Raw genomic sequence first — 17277 nt, 5'->3', positions numbered from 1 at the left:
CCACCTCTTTAGGGGCCAGGTTTGATCCCTGCCATCTGGGATCTGGAGACCTTAACCATGATAGAACTTTTGAAATGAGTGATCAATATTTATTGTCTTTGGAGCTAAAATTTCAATTAAACTACCCAGAACACTGGGAAATAGCTCTCAGAACAGTTTTTTAAAGTTGTATGCTGGCGTGTGGGGGAACCAGGAAGCATGCAGCTTACAGATACGGTGACTATATATCTGAGACCACTGTGATTTCAAAAATTCTGTCCCCTTGTTCCCAACAGTACATTTGCCTTTGGGTTGCATGTGTCATTGCTGTTGTTTGGATCAGAAAATAGGGACATTGCATTTCTAAAGCTGTAAATGACCACAGCCTATTTTACTGCAGTAACTATATAACTTAAAAGGTAAAGGGGCTTTGACCTGAGTTGTGTCAAACCTCTTAAAAGAGATGTGTGTAGGTTTTCCTCATCCTAGAGGATTTCTGTGTTGTGGAAAACAGCATCTGTGCTCTCCTGGTTCCAGCCTCCTGTTTTGTTCCTGAGCCTTGAGCTGAAGGCTCACAATTGATTTTCCATTGGTAAAAGGGAAAATCAATAATGAAATTTCTCATTTTTTTTCTTTCCTCTCACTAGCCTATTCATTATCCCATAAACCCTTGTCTTGGAACTTAGAGAAGGGTGATAAATTTCATGCCCCAGCAGAAAATGCATGCGCCTGCCCCCACAAGCTCTCCGGGACTCCATGTCTCTAAAAAGGGTTTGAAGGATCTTTGTGGTTCACTGATCTTCTCTTGTCCCCTTTGCCGTTGGGGTAGTTGCTGGCCGGGCCCCGCAGGAGTGGGTGCTTGTAGGAAGGGGGTTTTTCTTTCCTGCAAAGGGGGAGATAATAGAAAGAGAAGAGACAGCACATATACACACTGTAACGAAATCATTTGTGTGTATGTCTATCTCCCCCACTGGACTGTGACCTCCCAGAAACAGTGGCCTTGTTATCTTCTTCTCTGTGTCGCCAGAACCCAGCTCAGGGCTTGGTTAAAAGCAGTCACTGCAGCTCAGTGAATGCCTGTTAGATAGACGGATGGATACATTGCAACATCTGGTTCTGGAAAATACTTAACAGTCCTACAGTTCCAACTCTTCCGCCTTTCCACCCTGATTCCAACTCATTCGACCCATTCCATGATGAGATAGGGATGGACACATAGAAGAGCTATAACTTGGGAGAGATGGGACCTCATTCCCTTCATAACCACCATGGGTTTCAGAGTCGCTTTTCTATTTCTCAGCATAACCAAATTATGGCATTTCATAACATCTGTCTCCCCAACAAGCTTGGGAGCCCTTGGAGCTCAGAGATGTGCCTGGTTCATCTCTGTGTCTCAGCACCCAGCACCCAGTGCAACACGCTTCACAGTGCTGTTGAGTAATTGTCCTTTGTCTGTTTTGCTCACATAGTAGATTATGAGCTCCTGTGGGCAGGGACCATGTTTTATTCATTTTTAACTTTTCCTTCATATAGGGCCTTGTTTGTTATAGTGTTGACTGATAAACTGATGTGACATTCATTAATCACTGAACTAATATTTATTTGCAGTGGAAGGAGTGGGCTTCAGAGCCAGAAAGAACTGAATTCCCAAGTCAGCTACATGTGACCTCGGGCAAGTTATGCAACTTCTCTGAGCTTCATTTGTATCAGAAGTTATTTAACTTCCGATCTTGGGGTGACGTTGTAAGGTTAACTAAGATAATAGGAGTAAACCCATTTAGTGTCTTCCCTTCCCTACTGTAATTTACAAAGTTATGCTGCTAGGTGCGAGGCGTGGTCCTACAGACTCTGGAGATGACAAAGATGAGCAGACATAGATACTGTCCTCAAGTTGCGTAAAGCCTGGTAGAGGAGATAGTTGCACAAAATAATAACTACAACGCACTGCAGAAAGTAGTTAATGCCACAGATACAGGACTCTCTTGGGCTAAATTTGAACTAGGATTCAAGAAGTGGCTTCTTGTGACTCGTCATGCTCTGACCTTGGAGCACCATTTTCCTTCATTGTTGCTGACTCATAAATAAGGTAAAGACAGAAAAAGTGTCAGCACACAAAGGGACGCCTTGCCCTAACACATTTCACCTACCAGGAAGCCTCACTGTCTAAAAATCGACATTTACTGAAGACCCTTGCTAACACGGTGGGACTGTCCAGTGTAGGTGAGACACCGCTAGAGGGCAGTGCCCGTTAACACCCTCAAGCACACACTTGGAATGTTGCTTAAGGGCAATGTGATCTTGAAGCAGTCCCTTCCTTTCTCTGAGCCTCCACTTCTTCATTTCTAAAGTAGAAGAATGATCCATGCTCTTCCTGCCTCATAGGCTCTAGTAAATGACGGCGGAGGAAGAGCTTTGTACATGTCATTGAGGAGTGTGGTTCTTAACACCCACAGGGAACACAGGACATAAGATGGGTATGTTTTCATGGGGACAAAGGAAGGTGTGCTTGCCCTGGAGAGGCAAGCCCAGGTTTGGTCACAGATGGTGCAGCCACAGGTGGATGGTGGCATGGGACGAGGTGTGCAGTGGCTAGGAAGGATTGTGAATGTGCACAGTGACTTCGGGAGGTGGGTCAGAGGCAAAGAGCCTCTAATCAGAGATTGGGGCACAGAGAGAGAGAGGGGGCCCTGGAAGGCAAATGCCCCTTACCTCTGGGCCTCTGCAGAGGCTGTTCCCCTCCCTACCTCTCCAGACTCACCTCCTTTGGGAAGCTGACTTCTCAGAAAATAAGCCCCTTCCTTCCCTCGGCTTCTGCAGCACTTTGTCCATAGCATCACCTTCACCCTGCCATTTTCTAGGTGGGTCTTTGCCCATCCGTTTCTTTCAAGAAATTTTAAATTTGATATGTTTTCTTTTGCTCTATAATTACTAAGCCAAGTGCTGGTCTGGTGTGGAGTGGGTGTTTGAAGAGTGTTGGACAACTAGAAATGACCTTTCACTGTTATCTTTACCATCTCTTTTGCTCTAAAATCCTGCCCTTGTCATTGCCTTGGAACGTGTCCTGTTAGGTCCTGCTTCATGCCTTCCCAAACCCTATCCCTTAACATGGAAAATACCTCCCCCTTTCTATTTCATCAATCCAAATTCAACTTGTCCTTTAAAAACAAGTTCAAACCCTGCTGCCTCCGCTGGAAGGGGGTCTTACTGGGATATGCCTGCCAGCTACCAAACACTTGCCAGATTGTGTGGGTGGGTAATTTCTGGTTGGGTCTCACTTTTCTTTTTTACAGTGTGAAAGGGTTGAAGCAGATGATTTCTGGGGGCTTCCTCAGTTCTACCATTGTATAGTTCAGTTACATTTAGGGCTTATTTAGGACTTAAACTATGCTAGGCCCTGCAGATGCACTAAAGATAAAGAAGTGATTAAGACAGTTGTCAAGGAGCAGGCTGTCTAGTGGGGAAGCCAGACATGCAAAGATGCCATGACCGTGCACATGGGACACACACCATGCTAGAGGTATGCACAAAACACAGTTAGGAGCTCAGCAGAGAGGAAGCAGCTGTCTTAGGCAGAGAACAGGGACAAGAAAACAGAGGGTGTGATATCTGGACTGAGTTTTGAAAGATAAGCGGGAGTTCACTATCTATAAGCAGAAATGAAGAACATTCCAGGAAGAACAAAAAGGACGCACAAAGACAAGGAAGCATGAAAACAGCTAACCTGTCCAGGCTGCAGCATAGGACATGAAGTGGAAAGAATCAGGTGGGGTGGAGAGGCTGATCACAGGGATAGAGGTGTGGTAGGAAGCAGTAAATGAAGTTTAAAATGTAGGGAAAAAAATGTAGGCCAAGGTCTTAAATAGCAAGAAGAAAAGTTGAAACATTACCCTGAAGGTAATGAGGAGCCGTAGAAGGTTTTTGAGAGAAGGCGCAATCTGACACGTAGTTGAGTACTTATTATACACTGTTCAATATTGTTACCTTTGCGTGTGTACCTGCCTTTATCCTCCATAAATTTGGGCTCCCGATGGGCAGGGGTTATGTATAATCCTACAGCACTTGGCACAGGGCCTGGAACATGGTGGGTTCTAGTGTGCTGAGTAGCCGACAAGCCCCCTGTGCACACATACACACGGCCTGACCTCACCACAGAGCCAGCCCTCCCAGCCTGTTGCTGAGCCTGAGCCCCCCTCACCCACAGGCCAGCCCACCCTCCACGCTCATGCTCTGTCTACCCACAGAAGCGCACCTGGCGTGTACATTTTTCCTGTCTAACTTTATTCCCTTTGATGGGCATTTTTGACTTTAGTTCTATGACTATGTCACTGTGGTCCAAATAAATGTGTGATCTCCACTTTGGTTATCAATGCCATGTTCTTGAGCCTGAGCTCTTGTGCCTACATTGCTGCCCCTCCCCAGGGACACTACCCGAAGGTGGCCTAACACCCAAGGATGCCAACAGGCTCCCACCAGCATGTGGGTGGAAACTGACATATTGTAATTATCCATGGAGATGGGAGAAAATGAAGATTAATTTTGAGTCAAAACATGTAATTTTCCTTTAAAACCAGAACTGCTCTTTCACTTAAGCTATTTGATGCTTGGTTGGAAAATAATACAAAAAAAAGGGGGAAAGAATTCAAATCCCAAATCAGAGCTCAGAGCCTCGTATCCTCTTGGGAATCCATTTTTAAAGGATTACTGACCAATTTAGAGCTAAATGGTGTTCATGGTTTTATGAGGCAGAGGTATAGGGAGAGGGAGGAAGTTAATATTATTTTAAATTTAAGCGTGGGTGCATTTACCTAAAGTCCACAAGGCTGTGGACTTATGAGGAATGAGCTCTCCAGCTCTTTTCTAAACAGGGCTCCAAAGCTCGGGGTAAAGAGGTGTCATGAACAGCTGAACTCAGGGCCCTGAGAACTCCCCTGCATCCTTTAGATCCAGCTGCAGGGTCCCCTCCATCCCCCGCCTCCCAAAATGCTGTACTGGCTGATGCTGAGCACACCGGGCTAGGGCGAGGGCCTGGGTTCAGGTCCTGGCTCTGACTGCATAGCCCCGACCAGGTCCTTCTGCTCCTTGGGCCCCACTGTCCTCATCTGTACCATGAAGAGAGACCAGGTGAACTCTAAAGTCTCCCTGAGTTTCAACACCATCTCACTGGCCTATGACAATGCAACATGCCAGGAAAAAGTGGTGAAGGATCAAGACAATTTTATTCAGGCTGACAGAAGACCTGAAAGACACGATCCCCAAATTAACTTGTAAATGGGTCTTGTGAGTTTTATAAAGCTTTAAATTTTTAAGAACTTTAACCAATCAAGAATGACTTCTAAGAACGAACTAAGAATTTTCCTCTGGAGGTGAGCTCCTCAGAGGCAGGGGTCATGCTTTAATCAGCTACTCATCCTGGCATCTTCTTCCTGCCAAGGGCCTGGCATAGTGTCGCCTTCCTGAGAGAGTGAATGAGTGTATATATGTGAGCGTGCTCAGTAAAGCACAGGCACTCAAGGGGCACAAGAAATAGGTGTGATTCTCCTGCAGGAGTTTCTAAAACCCCAGGATGGGGAGCACAAAGACCCCAGGTGATTTATGAACAATCCAAGACAGGGTCTCAGAGTACATTGTTATGCAGACTCTACATGGACCTGGGGCTTGGAGATATATACTCACAGCGTTGCAGAACGAGGGCCCTGAAACATCCCAACCAGGTAAGTCAAGGGACTTTCCCCAGGCCATGACGGGCTGGTTGGAAATCTGGGGCTGTAACCCAGAAACGAGAGGCGATGAAAACATTTAATGTGCACCTCTTGACTGCTGGGCACCATGCTAAGCTTGCTAATCTGCAAAACTATATTTAGAGGTTGTTATTACCTCCATGCATAGGTAGGTAGAGAAAAGCTTCGAGAGGCCAAGAAGCTTGCCTAAGATCCCAAAACTTGTATGAGCCTGAGAGAATTTGAATCCACACTGATGAACTTCCACTTGAGGTGGACCTTAGTTGAACTTCAGTTCAACTGCAAACCCTGGCTCTGCCAAAAACTCTTTGACCTCAGGCAACTCAGACCTTCTCTGTATTTTTCTGAGCCTCCTTTTCCTCATTTGTAAGGTGGAAAATATAATGTCTATGAGGAATAAATAAGATGATGTACAAAAAGTACTTTATACAATAAATAACAGCTATTTACATTGTTTTTATTAATAGGGTAGGGAGGAAAGTGCATCAGTGCAAAGGCCCTGAGGCACCAAAGTATCTGGGCAAGGTCATGGGCAAGGTCAGTGGGAAGAATGGTCTGGCGGGAGCCAGGAGTTGGGCCTGGTCATGTCCTTCAAGGAGGATAGATCACTGGGGGAGTAGGAAATGAGACCAAGAGGTAGGGCAGGGCCACATTCCAGATGTCATTGGATGTCACTGCCCAAATGCTCACTGGGCTCACCGCCAGTGGGCTTGGAAACACCCAGCACTTCAAGCTCTGGCCCAGCCCTCAGTCAGGACAGATGCTCACCTCCCCACCTTCTCTCCTCACTGGCCCTGTAAATTGGCCCCAGCAGAGAAGCTGAGGTAGAACTTCTCAGGAGTGTGTCCTCTCCAGCCCCAAACCTTCATATCTTCAGGGAAGGGGACTGCACTGACAGGATATATGTATGCCTGGCACTGCTCTGGGTGCTTTGACACACATCTCATAATAACCCTATAAGTGAGTACCATTGTCCCCACTCCACAGATGAGGAAACCAAAGGATTGGAGAAGAAGGACCCTAGAGCATGGGCTGTTAGATGAAGTGACATATGGAGACACCCAGACAAACCTAGAACAATGACTGAACTCAGCTCCCAGCAACACTCTCATCCCTGTGGATTCCCATGTTAGACCCAGAAATATGCCCCCCACACAATGTCTCACCCCTTAATGATACTTATGCTCAGGAAATACGCTCTTCTGCCCCACACAATCTCTGTGGCCGAGATTATCTTTCCTGTGGCACAGATGGGAAACTGAGAGCCAGTGAGAGGCTAAGGGAAGTTGCCCCTTAGCTGATGCACACAAAGCCCATGAAGCAGGACTCGAGCCCAGATGGCTCTGCTCTGCCACTTACCGCAGCCTCGGCATGGGAATCGCCACCTTCTCAACCAAGGTGTTCAGCCGATAATAATCCAAAAACGTTCTTGCCACGTTCCGCCCCAGCTTCATATCTGCATGTGTGTGCATTAAGGAGAAACTCTGGAAAGGACTGAGGCAGAGCGAAAAGAGGACTACTAATAAAAATGACGTAGTAGTAAAAACAGGAACACCACTCACTGTTCTAGCGTCAGTATGTACTCTCTTCTTTGATCCTCATGAAAGCTTAACTAGTAATTACTACTATTATTCTTATTTTACAGATAAGGAAACAGGTGCATAGAAGTTAAGTAATTTGCTTAAGATCACACACCTGGGAAAAGGAGGAGACAGGATACGTGTCTAGGTAGTCTTACCCCAAAAACTGTGCTTACAGCTTTTAGGGTACACTGCAGCCCTTTGGAAATCGCTGGACTTCCCTGGTCTGGCCTCAGGTGGCTCAGGATAGAGCCAGATAAGCAAAACCCAAGGGCAAGAGACCTTTGTTGTCTATATACCAGGGCCTGTCTGACTCTCAGGTAACCTCGGGTACAGTGGTAAAACTCTCTGTGACCCTAAATAGTGTCCCCATTTCACTTTGAAGTTCTACCAATAATGAATCATTAGGCTTAAGATTCATGACTTGTTAAAGTACTAACTCCCCAGGGAAGGGGAAAGGGCCAATTCCATGGTGATCATTAACACCTTAGTATAAATTAGTACAACAATCATCTATTCAGCAACACACAGTATCTGCTCTGTGCATTATATCCCACATCTATGGGCCTTCACATATGCTATTTCCTGTCTTAAATGCCTTTCCCCCTTTCCCCTGGCTAATTTATACCCATCAATTCTCCAATTGGGTGACACGTCTTTAGTAGACCCTTCTAGCATACTCCTCACCTCTCCTCCCAGGGTTACAACTGGTGCCCTTGCCTCATACTTCCACAGCTTCTGAACAGATAAGCACATTCAAAGTGCTTATCACTTACTTCATAGTATGGGGAATACTCATTTACCTATTTTAACCCTTAACCTCCTTCTCCCTCCCCCCTCAGCTCTGAATATCCAAGCTGTCACAAACTCTTCTCCATGAGACCTCCTATCTCTTGAATTTGTCCACTTCCTTCCACCCCCTAGAATAGGCCAGCATCATCTTCCCCTTGGATTAGTGTCATCCTGTCCTAACGGGCCTCCCTGCCACAGGAGTGCCCCAATCTCGTCCATTTTCTTCAGTGTAGCCAGGTCTGACCATGTCACTCAGCTGAGTAAAACACTTCCGTGGCTCCCACTTGCTTTAAAGTCCACATTTCTGAGCATGATTTACAAGGCCGATCATAGCTGGGTCCCTGATTACTCTCCCAGCTTTGTGCTTGCTATCCTCCTTGCCTTCCACGTCCCCCAAGTACTGAACTGCCTCCGGGCCTTTGCCCGAACCATGCCACCTTCCCAGAGCACTGTCCCTGCCTTCTCAGCCTTCAAATCTTGTTCACTTGTCACTTTACTGGATAAGTCTTCCTCGGCTGCCCTTGCTGGGATGGGGTCCCTCCTGGGTTTTCCCACAGCCTCTTCTTCCTGGTCTTCCCCAACAGGACCAATCATCAGACTGTATTTTAACCATCTCTTGTGTGAACTAACCCCTTCTGGTCTGCAAGCTCTTTGAGGCAGAGACCACGTCTGTCTTATTCATCATGTGAATACTCACCTGGCAATAGTGTGAAATATATATTTGTTGAATGAATAAATAATAATAGCTAATACATAATGTTTAATATGTGCTGGCCAATCTTTTAAGTGCCTTAGGTATATTGACTCAGTCCTCACAATAACCCAATGAGGTAGGTATATTATTCCCACCATTCAGAGAGGGTGATTTCCCCCAAGGTTGGGCACCTAATCAGTGATGGAGCTGGAACTGAACCTAAGCACCCTGGCTCCCTGCATTCAACTGCCTCCCTAAACTACCTGTCCGGGACAGCCTCCCAGACCCACCGCATTTCATATCCACGTCTGTGTCTCTCTTGCCTAATGGTAGGGAACTCTCAGCCTACTGAGAGACAAACTCACATCCCTGACTCAGGAGCATATTGGGGGCACACAGGAGACATGTAGAGGAGCAGGAACCTGAGATTGGTCTGAGGGGCTCTCTGGAGAAGGCTTGTTCTCAGCTGGACTACACAGGTGGGACAACTGAAGAGGGCATTTCAGGGAGAGGACACAAAAGGAGCAACAGTCCATTCGTCCATCCAACAAGCATTTCTGGAAGGCTGCAATGTTTTAGGACAATGTGTGAGGGAGGGGTCTTGGTAGGTCACAGTGGAGAGGACAAAGTGGAAAGGGAAGGAAGGATGCTGCTGCTTCCGTCTGCAGGATTGCCCGGCAGTTGCCGTGTGCCGTCCTTCTGTGCTGTCTGGGGCTGCGCCAGGTTTTCTGGGTTTCCACTCCATCCAGGGCCACGGGGATGGACACGCACGTGGGGAAGAGTCAAGAGAGTTCTCACCACCTTCTTCACAAAGTCCCCAAGCTGGGGTTGGGCATGGCCCAGGACATGAAAACTAGCATTTATGAAACACCTACTATGTGTCTGGCACTTCCCTAAGTGCTTTGCCTATATACGCATTTTAATCTTCAAAATAACTCAGTGATGAAGGCAATTTTATCCCTTTTTTGCTCTGGGAAGTTAAGGAATTTGTCCAAGGCTGCATAACCGGTAATGGCATGGTCAGGACTCAAATCCAGGCAGGTCTGATTGCAGAACCATGAGCTTTCCACTGTTCTGGACTGTTTCCCAACTTGAAGGCACCTTTTCTGTCAAAGCCTGAGTCATTCCAGGCCAGCGCCTGGTGGGAGAAGGAAAAACACCAGACAAGTTGTTTATGACAGTGAGACGCACTGTAGGCTCGCTGTGCTCTGGGGCTGCCACCTGCTTTCTTCCTCTGGATGTGACTGACCTTCTCTGTCCTCTTCTTTAAAAAGTTCACAAGCTGGCATTGGGCATGGCCTCTCTGACCAGCAGACCCTGGAGGCAGAATCACTGCTGGGGCCCACAGGGGCGGGCTGCCTGCTTTCACCCAGCCGGTCTCTGGCTGGCTTCAGGAGGGCAAATCAGGGCTGTGTGTGCTGACAGTAAGAGCTACAGGGCACAGAGGAAAGCAGAGGTCCCCGTGGATTGACCTAAAAGGTCGCAGCCGAAGTTTTGGAGGCAGATGTACCTAATGCAAATCCTGGCTCTACCTCATGCTGTGTCTGACAGATTGCATTTTCCAAAGATGTCTGCAACAATATCCCCCATCTCAATGTTATTCTATAATATGACCTTGACTCTTCTTCCACTGAGAGGTGTGGTTTATGTCCCCTCCCCTTAAAATTGCATGGGTGTGTGACTCACTCGCAACCAAAAGAATGTCAGAAGTGGGAGAAGTGACATTGTGGGACTTCTGGAGTGAGGTCATAAAAAGTGATGTAACTTGTACTTGCTTGCTGGAATACTCGAGCTGAAGTCCTGAGCCTCCATGCAAGCAGCCTGACTGCCCTGAGACCTTGAGACAGGGAAAGAGAGAAGGGAGATTCCTGGCCAGCCTACAGCTCCTCTGGCACTCTGCTGTTCCAGCTCCAGCCACGGCCTGACTGCAGCTGCATCAGGCTCTAGGCTAGAACCACCCAGCTGAGACCTTCCCGAATTTCTGACTTGCATAGAACACAAGAGAAAAGCTATTGCTGTTTTAAGCCACTAAGTTTTGGGGAGATTTTCTAATGCAGAAATAGGGAACTAGAACACTGTGACTTTGCATAGGCCTCTGTTTCCTCATCTATGAAACATGAATAATAATGCCTGCCTCACAGGGTTGTTGGGATGGAGCGTGTGACTGTACCTAGTTGATGAATAACATGGGGGCTGATTGAATGAATGAATGGGGAAGAGAGAAGCCCGATCCCTTCCTTACCAACCCGTACTGAGAGCCAGACTTGAATCGACTGTAGGAGATATCCTTGTTGATCAATCACCTTGAGCTCTACAAGGGAAAGGAGTTGGGCTATTCCAGTAAAACATCCCACTGTATGATGTTGATCGTTTTGGACAGGCTCTGTTGAAAAGATAGTGTTTTAAAGGTGAGAGTTGTCTGGGACAACCCTCTTTCCCTCCCCCTTCCAACCCTATAACATACTCCTCAAACCCTGGAGGCCTCACTCCAGATTATTTACTGCAATGGCCCTGCTTGAGTCGAGGAATAGGACATCAGCGGGGAGGAGGGGAGAGATTGATTGGACATTTTCAATTAAAACAAGCTGTCTTTGGACAAAGATTTAAGATTCAGGCAAGGAGAGGAAATAACTCTTTTTGGCTGGAACCTTTTTCAGTAAGAGAGAAAAAAAATTGGGGTGGAAACTCCCAACTATTTATTGTCAACAAAAATCTCAGGATGATCTATAAATTAAAAATCTCCTCAAAGAAACATCCTCAGATTCTTTTTTTTTTTTTGAGACAGAGTTTTGCTCTGTTGCCCGGGCTAGAGTGCTGTGGCGTCAGCCTAGCTTACAGCAACCTCTAACTCCTAGGCTGAAGCTATCCTTCTGCCTCAGCCTCCCGAGTAGCTGGGACTACAGGCATGCGCCATAATGCCCGGCTAATTTTTTCTATATATATATTTTTTTTTTTTTTAGTTGTCCAGATCATTTCTTTCTATTTTTTTTTAGTAGAGATGGGGTCTCGCTCTTGTTCAGGCTGGTTTCGAACTCCTGACCTTGAGTGATCCACCCGCCTAGGCCTCCCAGAGTGCTAGGATTACAGGCGTGAGCCATCATGCCTGGCCCATCCTCAGATTCTTATGTAGGTCATTGATCTGTTTCTCACAGATGGCAGGGAATGGCCAGCCGCACAGGGCAGGTGGGATCAGGACCCTCAAAGCAGTGAAGTGGGAGGATTCAGCTGGGACTGTCAGAGACTCGGAACAACTCGGTGACTTCTATCCAGAGCTGTTTGGAAATAAAGGGTGGGTGTCAGTAGCCCCGGACTCCATTTTCACAGGGCCCTTCAATAGGTAATGAGGATTTGAACATTTACTGTTCACTCTCATTCATTCATTCATTCACTCATTCCTTCATGCATTCATTCAAACATTTCCTGGGCTCCTCTTACGTGTGTATTGCTATGAACAGTGATTGATAACGAAGAATTAGATAAATACACTTTACAGTCTAGAGGAGGAAACCAACATGCTCCCGTTAACTACATTACCAGGCAGGCTGTTGTGTTGTCACTTTCACAAAAGCAACTACTGTTTATTTTAGGGTTTATTCTGTGTAACGCACACAATGTAGTTACTATCACCAATCCTCACCACAGCCCTGCAAGGTCACAGCCCGATTCTACACATATCTCACGAGATAAGGACATTGAAAATCAGAGAGTTTACATAATTAATCCAGAGTCTTGTGGCTTCAAAGTAGCAGAGGTAGCATATGAACCTCAGTGTCTTCTAGTGACATGCATATGCTGTCTCCTCTCTTGAGTGTGATCATAAATGCAAACATAAAATTCTATGGACGTGTAGAAAGAGATGGAATTTCAGATGGAAGAATTGCAAAAGGCTTCATGAAGGTGGGCACATAACAAAGACTCGAAAGACAAAGACGGATGTTGAAGGGGAGGAAGACAAAGACAAGCATCAGCAGAGAAGCAGAGTGTAGCCGGGCACATGATGCAAAGTAAGGCAGAGAAGGGCCCAAGGGCCCATGGAGCCGAAGTGTGGAATGAAAGATGAGGCTGCCATATTAGACAGGAGACAGAAGAACAAAGGCTTCGAGTGCCAAATCAAGGAATTTAAACTTCTATTCTGTAGGCAATGAAAACCAGTGAGTATCTATGTGTTGCATCTGTCATTCATTCACTCGATGTATATTTATTGATCACTCATAATGTTCAGGCTCACTGGAAGGCTCAGGGTATACTATGGCTAAAAACAAAACAAAATAAAACAAACCAAGACAATGGCTAAGTCTAGGGGCAGAGCCCGATAGCAAAGTAGTAAAAACCCCAATAAATATATAATTGCGATTGTAATACTGCTATGAAGAAAATGCACAGGGTCTATACCTGGGGGAAATGGAGGTGTGGGCAGGGCTCTCTGAGGAGGGACATGGAAACTGAGAGCGGACGTGGTGCAGCAGCACCTGTGGGGAGTGAAGGGTCCTCGGGAGGGAGACAGGGACTGGAGGAGGGCTGGCAGGGAGTGACAGGTAAGGGCTAGATCACGTAAGTCCTTCTGGACCACCTTTCAGGAGTCTGGACTTTCTAAGCAAATGGGAAAGTATGGACAAGTTTGAAGTAGGAAAATAACATGATCTGATTTATATTTTTAGAAGGTCACTGCTGCGCTAAACAGCAGAAGGCAAGAGTGGAAGCAGGCAGGATGCAGGAGGCTGTTGCAACAGCCCGGGGTAAGATGAGGGGGCTGGACCGGACAGAGGCAGTAGAGAGGGGAAGAGACAGACATTCGGGTGGGAGAGACAGAACCTGCTTCCAGGTTTGACGTGGGGCCTGAAGGAGAGGAAGGAGTGAAGGATGACGCTTTCGTATTAGGCTTTAGCAGCTGGGTGGATGGGGTGCCCCGGTCTGGGACGTGGAAGACTTGGGGAGGAATAGCTTCAGGGGAGAGATCAGGAGTTCAGTTTGGGGCATGCTGGTTTTGAGATGCTGTGAGATGTTAAGCACCCAGGTCTTGAATCTAAAACGGGAAAAAATCAGACAATGGGGATGGTTTCTGAATTACCAGCTCTTTGGGATTATTCATGCTACAAACTCTTGCTGACAGTGTGTTCCATTCTGCTCAGATCGCCACCTCTCGCTCTCTGCTCTCAGAACACACCTACCTCAGGGTGCCCCAAGGGCTCGAGGAGAGTGGCAATGACTAAGGATCTTCTGTTCCCCTGTCTCAGGGCCTCAGACCTGGGGCCTTCACGGTTTTAATCACTAACTTGCCATGTGGCCTTTTCTGGGCCTAACTTCTCTGTGGGTAAATGAATAGTCTCCCAAGTCCACTACAGTTAACATGGTATAGTCAAACAGAAGCCTCAACACAATAAGCTTATGAAAATTTCCATCCTCATTCTCTCATTCGACAAGTATTTATTGAGAGCCTACTATATGCCAAGTTATTTTAGGGACTTGGGATACACAGTGAAGAACACTGACAAAGAGCCCTGTCTTTATGGGTTTACATTCTAGCCATGGGAGATAAACTGTAAACCTAACACCTTTGTCAACTACACAGTGTGCTGGAGAGTGATGAGTGCTAGCCGGGAGGTAAGGGCAGAGAGCAGAGTAAAAGGAGCGGGGAGCAGGTGGCAGTATTAGGCAGAGGGGCCAGAGTGGCCTCATTGGAAAGGTGGGGTGTGCATGGGTTTGGAGGGAGCAAAGGAGCTGGCCAGCACCAGGGAGGAGTGGATCCTCCCCATCTGAACCATGAGCCCCGACGAATTGTTTCACAACTGGGCTCTTGCTGAATCCAGCCCACTTCCTAACTAGGGATATGATCAGTCTCAGGCTGAGTCCTCCTGGGTGGGGATAGGGAACATCTCCTTCTCTGCATGTGGCAGTTTCCTGGCTGCCTGTCCTTTCTACCTCCCAGAGCAGCTCCAGGAGGACGAGTCTCACACCCATCCTCCCACCTGGCCCTCATCCTCCCTTCCCCACCCTGCTCCTTCCTCATGGTCTCGAATCTCTGAAGCCTTCTCCACATTGCTCCCTCCTGTAGCTCTTCCAGAACCCTCGGCAAGCTCACCTGGCCTGGCCTGCACTGAAGGGCGCTGAGTTCTACCCTACTCTTCAGATATGATATGCCACTTCCTCTTTCCCCGCATGGGAAGCTCTGATCACTGTGCCTATTTTATGGATGAGAAATCGGAAGTTATTTCTCTGATCAGGCACATCAAGCATTGGCAAAAGGAGGATCAAAGCCCATTCATTCATTCATGCACTCATTTATTCATGAACATATTTATTAAGTGTCTCCTACATGCCTGACACTGTTCGAGGAGCTGGGGTACGACAAAGACAAAAACAGACACAATCCCTGTCTCATGAAGGCCTTTTCTTGCCATCATCCTGCCTCCAAATAAGAAAATTTAACTCCTATCTGCTCCCTGTTTGGAAACCCCCCGCCTAGAATTCTTTCTCTGCTCACACTCCTACCCTTGCCAGCAACAGATGATCATCGTTAAAGGGGAAGATTAATTCTGCAGAGGGGTAGGCCAAGGAAAAGTGATTTCTCTTCGGTGAGGCTGACAGCACTGCCGGAATATTAAGAGGCACCTGCCTAGGAGCCTCTAGGTACAGCCAGACGAACAACACGACAATGAAATATCTTTTGTTTCTGCCTCCTCACCAATCCTCCCACAATGTCGGACAGGTGCGTGCCTGAACAGATGAATCCTTCTCTGCAGTGCAGTGCGGGGGCTGCAGATGTAATTGCAGAGTCCTTTCCGGTCACAGGCACCCCCTCGGTAGGGAGATGAGAGAGAGAGAGAGACAGAGAGAGAGAGAGAGAGAGAGAGAGAGACAGCCTGAGAGTCAGGGAGAGACAGCAGGAGGGAGGAAGAGACAAAGAGACAGGCAAAAGCAGAGACCAAAAGAGAAAGAGATGCAAAGCGACAGGAAGATGCAGAGAGAAACTGCTCAGGATGGAGCAGGAAGATAAGGAGGGAAAGACAATCAGAGACGCTGAGAGACTCGAACTTGAAAACTGAAGAGAAATGGAGTGAAGGGCAGAGAACGATAGAAAAATGGGGAGCAAATAACAGAAAGGGAGAGAATCAGAGTGTGAGAGAGAGAGAGATGTAGACACAAGGGTAAAGGAGGGAAGGAAGGGTGGAGAGAAAGGCAAAAGATGAAGCAGAAAGAGCCGAAAGAAGAAACAGCAGAGAAACCCAGGCGTAAGAGGGAGACAGTACATGAGACGCAGGAAGACTGAAATAGACACAGACACAGCGAGAGACGGAGACAGAGGAGGAAGGGAGACCTCCTTTTTGATACGTGAAATGCAATTCAAAAGGGCGTTTTCTGAGGCTCGCTTCAGGGAGGAGGCTGGAGAGACTGCTTACTATAAGTGTGTGTGGAGGGGTGTCTAAAGCATCAAAGGATGAATTAAAGTTCAGGACAACTGTGAGGCTCCATATCAGTTTCCTATTGCCACCACCAAATTACCACAATTTGGTGACTTAAAACAACAGAAATTTATTCTCTGACAATTTTGGAGGCCAGAAGTCAGAAGTGAGTTTCACTGGGCCAAAATCAAGGCGTTAATAGGGCCTCACTCCCTCCACGGGCTTCAGGAGAGAAATCGCAGAAATGATTTCTTTCAGGTGGCTGCTGGCATTCTGTGGCTTGTGACCACATCACTCCAATCTCTGTCCCCGTGGTCACCTTGCCTCTGTCCTCTTCTGCGTGTGTCAAGCCTCCACCTGACTCTCTCTTATGGCGATACGTGAGGTTGTGTTTAGGGCCCACCTACATGATCCAGGATGATCTCAATCTCCCTTCTGAAGATCCTGAACGGTACCACCTAAGACCTTGATTCCATGCAAGGAAACATTTACAGGTTCCAGGAATCAGGATCTGAATGTCTTTGGGGGTCATTACTCGGCCTACTCCATGTTCCCTGAGCGTTTATCCGCTCGGCCAAGACTGAGGATGAAAGTGCTGGGGTGCGGGGTGGGTTCTGGCTCTGTGTGAGGAACCTCCGCCCCACCCGCCCCACACAAGCAGCAAGTGCGTCCACCAGGATTTGGACCCGTATATGTCAATTCTGGGCTGCTTTTGATTAGCATTATTCACTGCCTCTCAAGGGCAGGGTTGCCTATTTTGCCTCTTAAACATACAGTAAACCTGCTCTCCCTCTTTTCCCACTACCTCTCCTTCAGTTCAGACCCTTACCTCTTACCTGAATATTGCTTTGGCCTCCTAATTGGTCTTCTGGCCTTAATTTCTCCGCATTATTGCCGAGAATGATGTTCTCACAATTGCTAACCTTGTCACTTCCTGACCTACAGCCCACACAGATTCTCTGTCACCTACAAGGTAAGATCTAAACTCTTAAATCTGGCCTTCACAGGCCTCAGTAAGCTAGTCTAAGCCTTGTCTCCTGACACCGTGTCCCGTCGTGCATCTATTTGGAATGTGGGGTTTGGAGTCCGAAAGC

At 47.2% G+C, this 17277-nt stretch overlaps 1 protein-coding gene across 1 annotated transcript in view; it reads right to left on the bottom strand.

The window, feature by feature from the left end:
* Positions 1-317: 317 nt before the first annotated feature.
* Positions 318-17277, bottom strand: part of AGBL4 (ATP/GTP binding protein-like 4) — a 1510571-nt gene continuing 1493611 nt past the window's right edge. The window contains exons 12-13 of the mRNA XM_012639488.1: positions 7077-7173; positions 318-862 (exon numbers count right to left, since the gene is read on the bottom strand). Coding sequence (XP_012494942.1) covers positions 742-862; positions 7077-7173 — 218 coding nt within the window. The 3' untranslated portion in view covers positions 318-741. The remainder of the gene's footprint in view (positions 863-7076; positions 7174-17277) is intronic.

This window comes from Propithecus coquereli, unplaced genomic scaffold, assembly GCF_000956105.1.
Source record: "Propithecus coquereli isolate 6110/MARCELLA unplaced genomic scaffold, Pcoq_1.0 Scaffold14, whole genome shotgun sequence".
In the NCBI taxonomy this organism is placed as follows: Eukaryota; Metazoa; Chordata; class Mammalia; order Primates; family Indriidae; genus Propithecus; species Propithecus coquereli.
The sequence above is the reverse complement of the archived record's forward strand: the minus strand, read 5'-3'. Positions and strand labels throughout refer to the sequence as shown.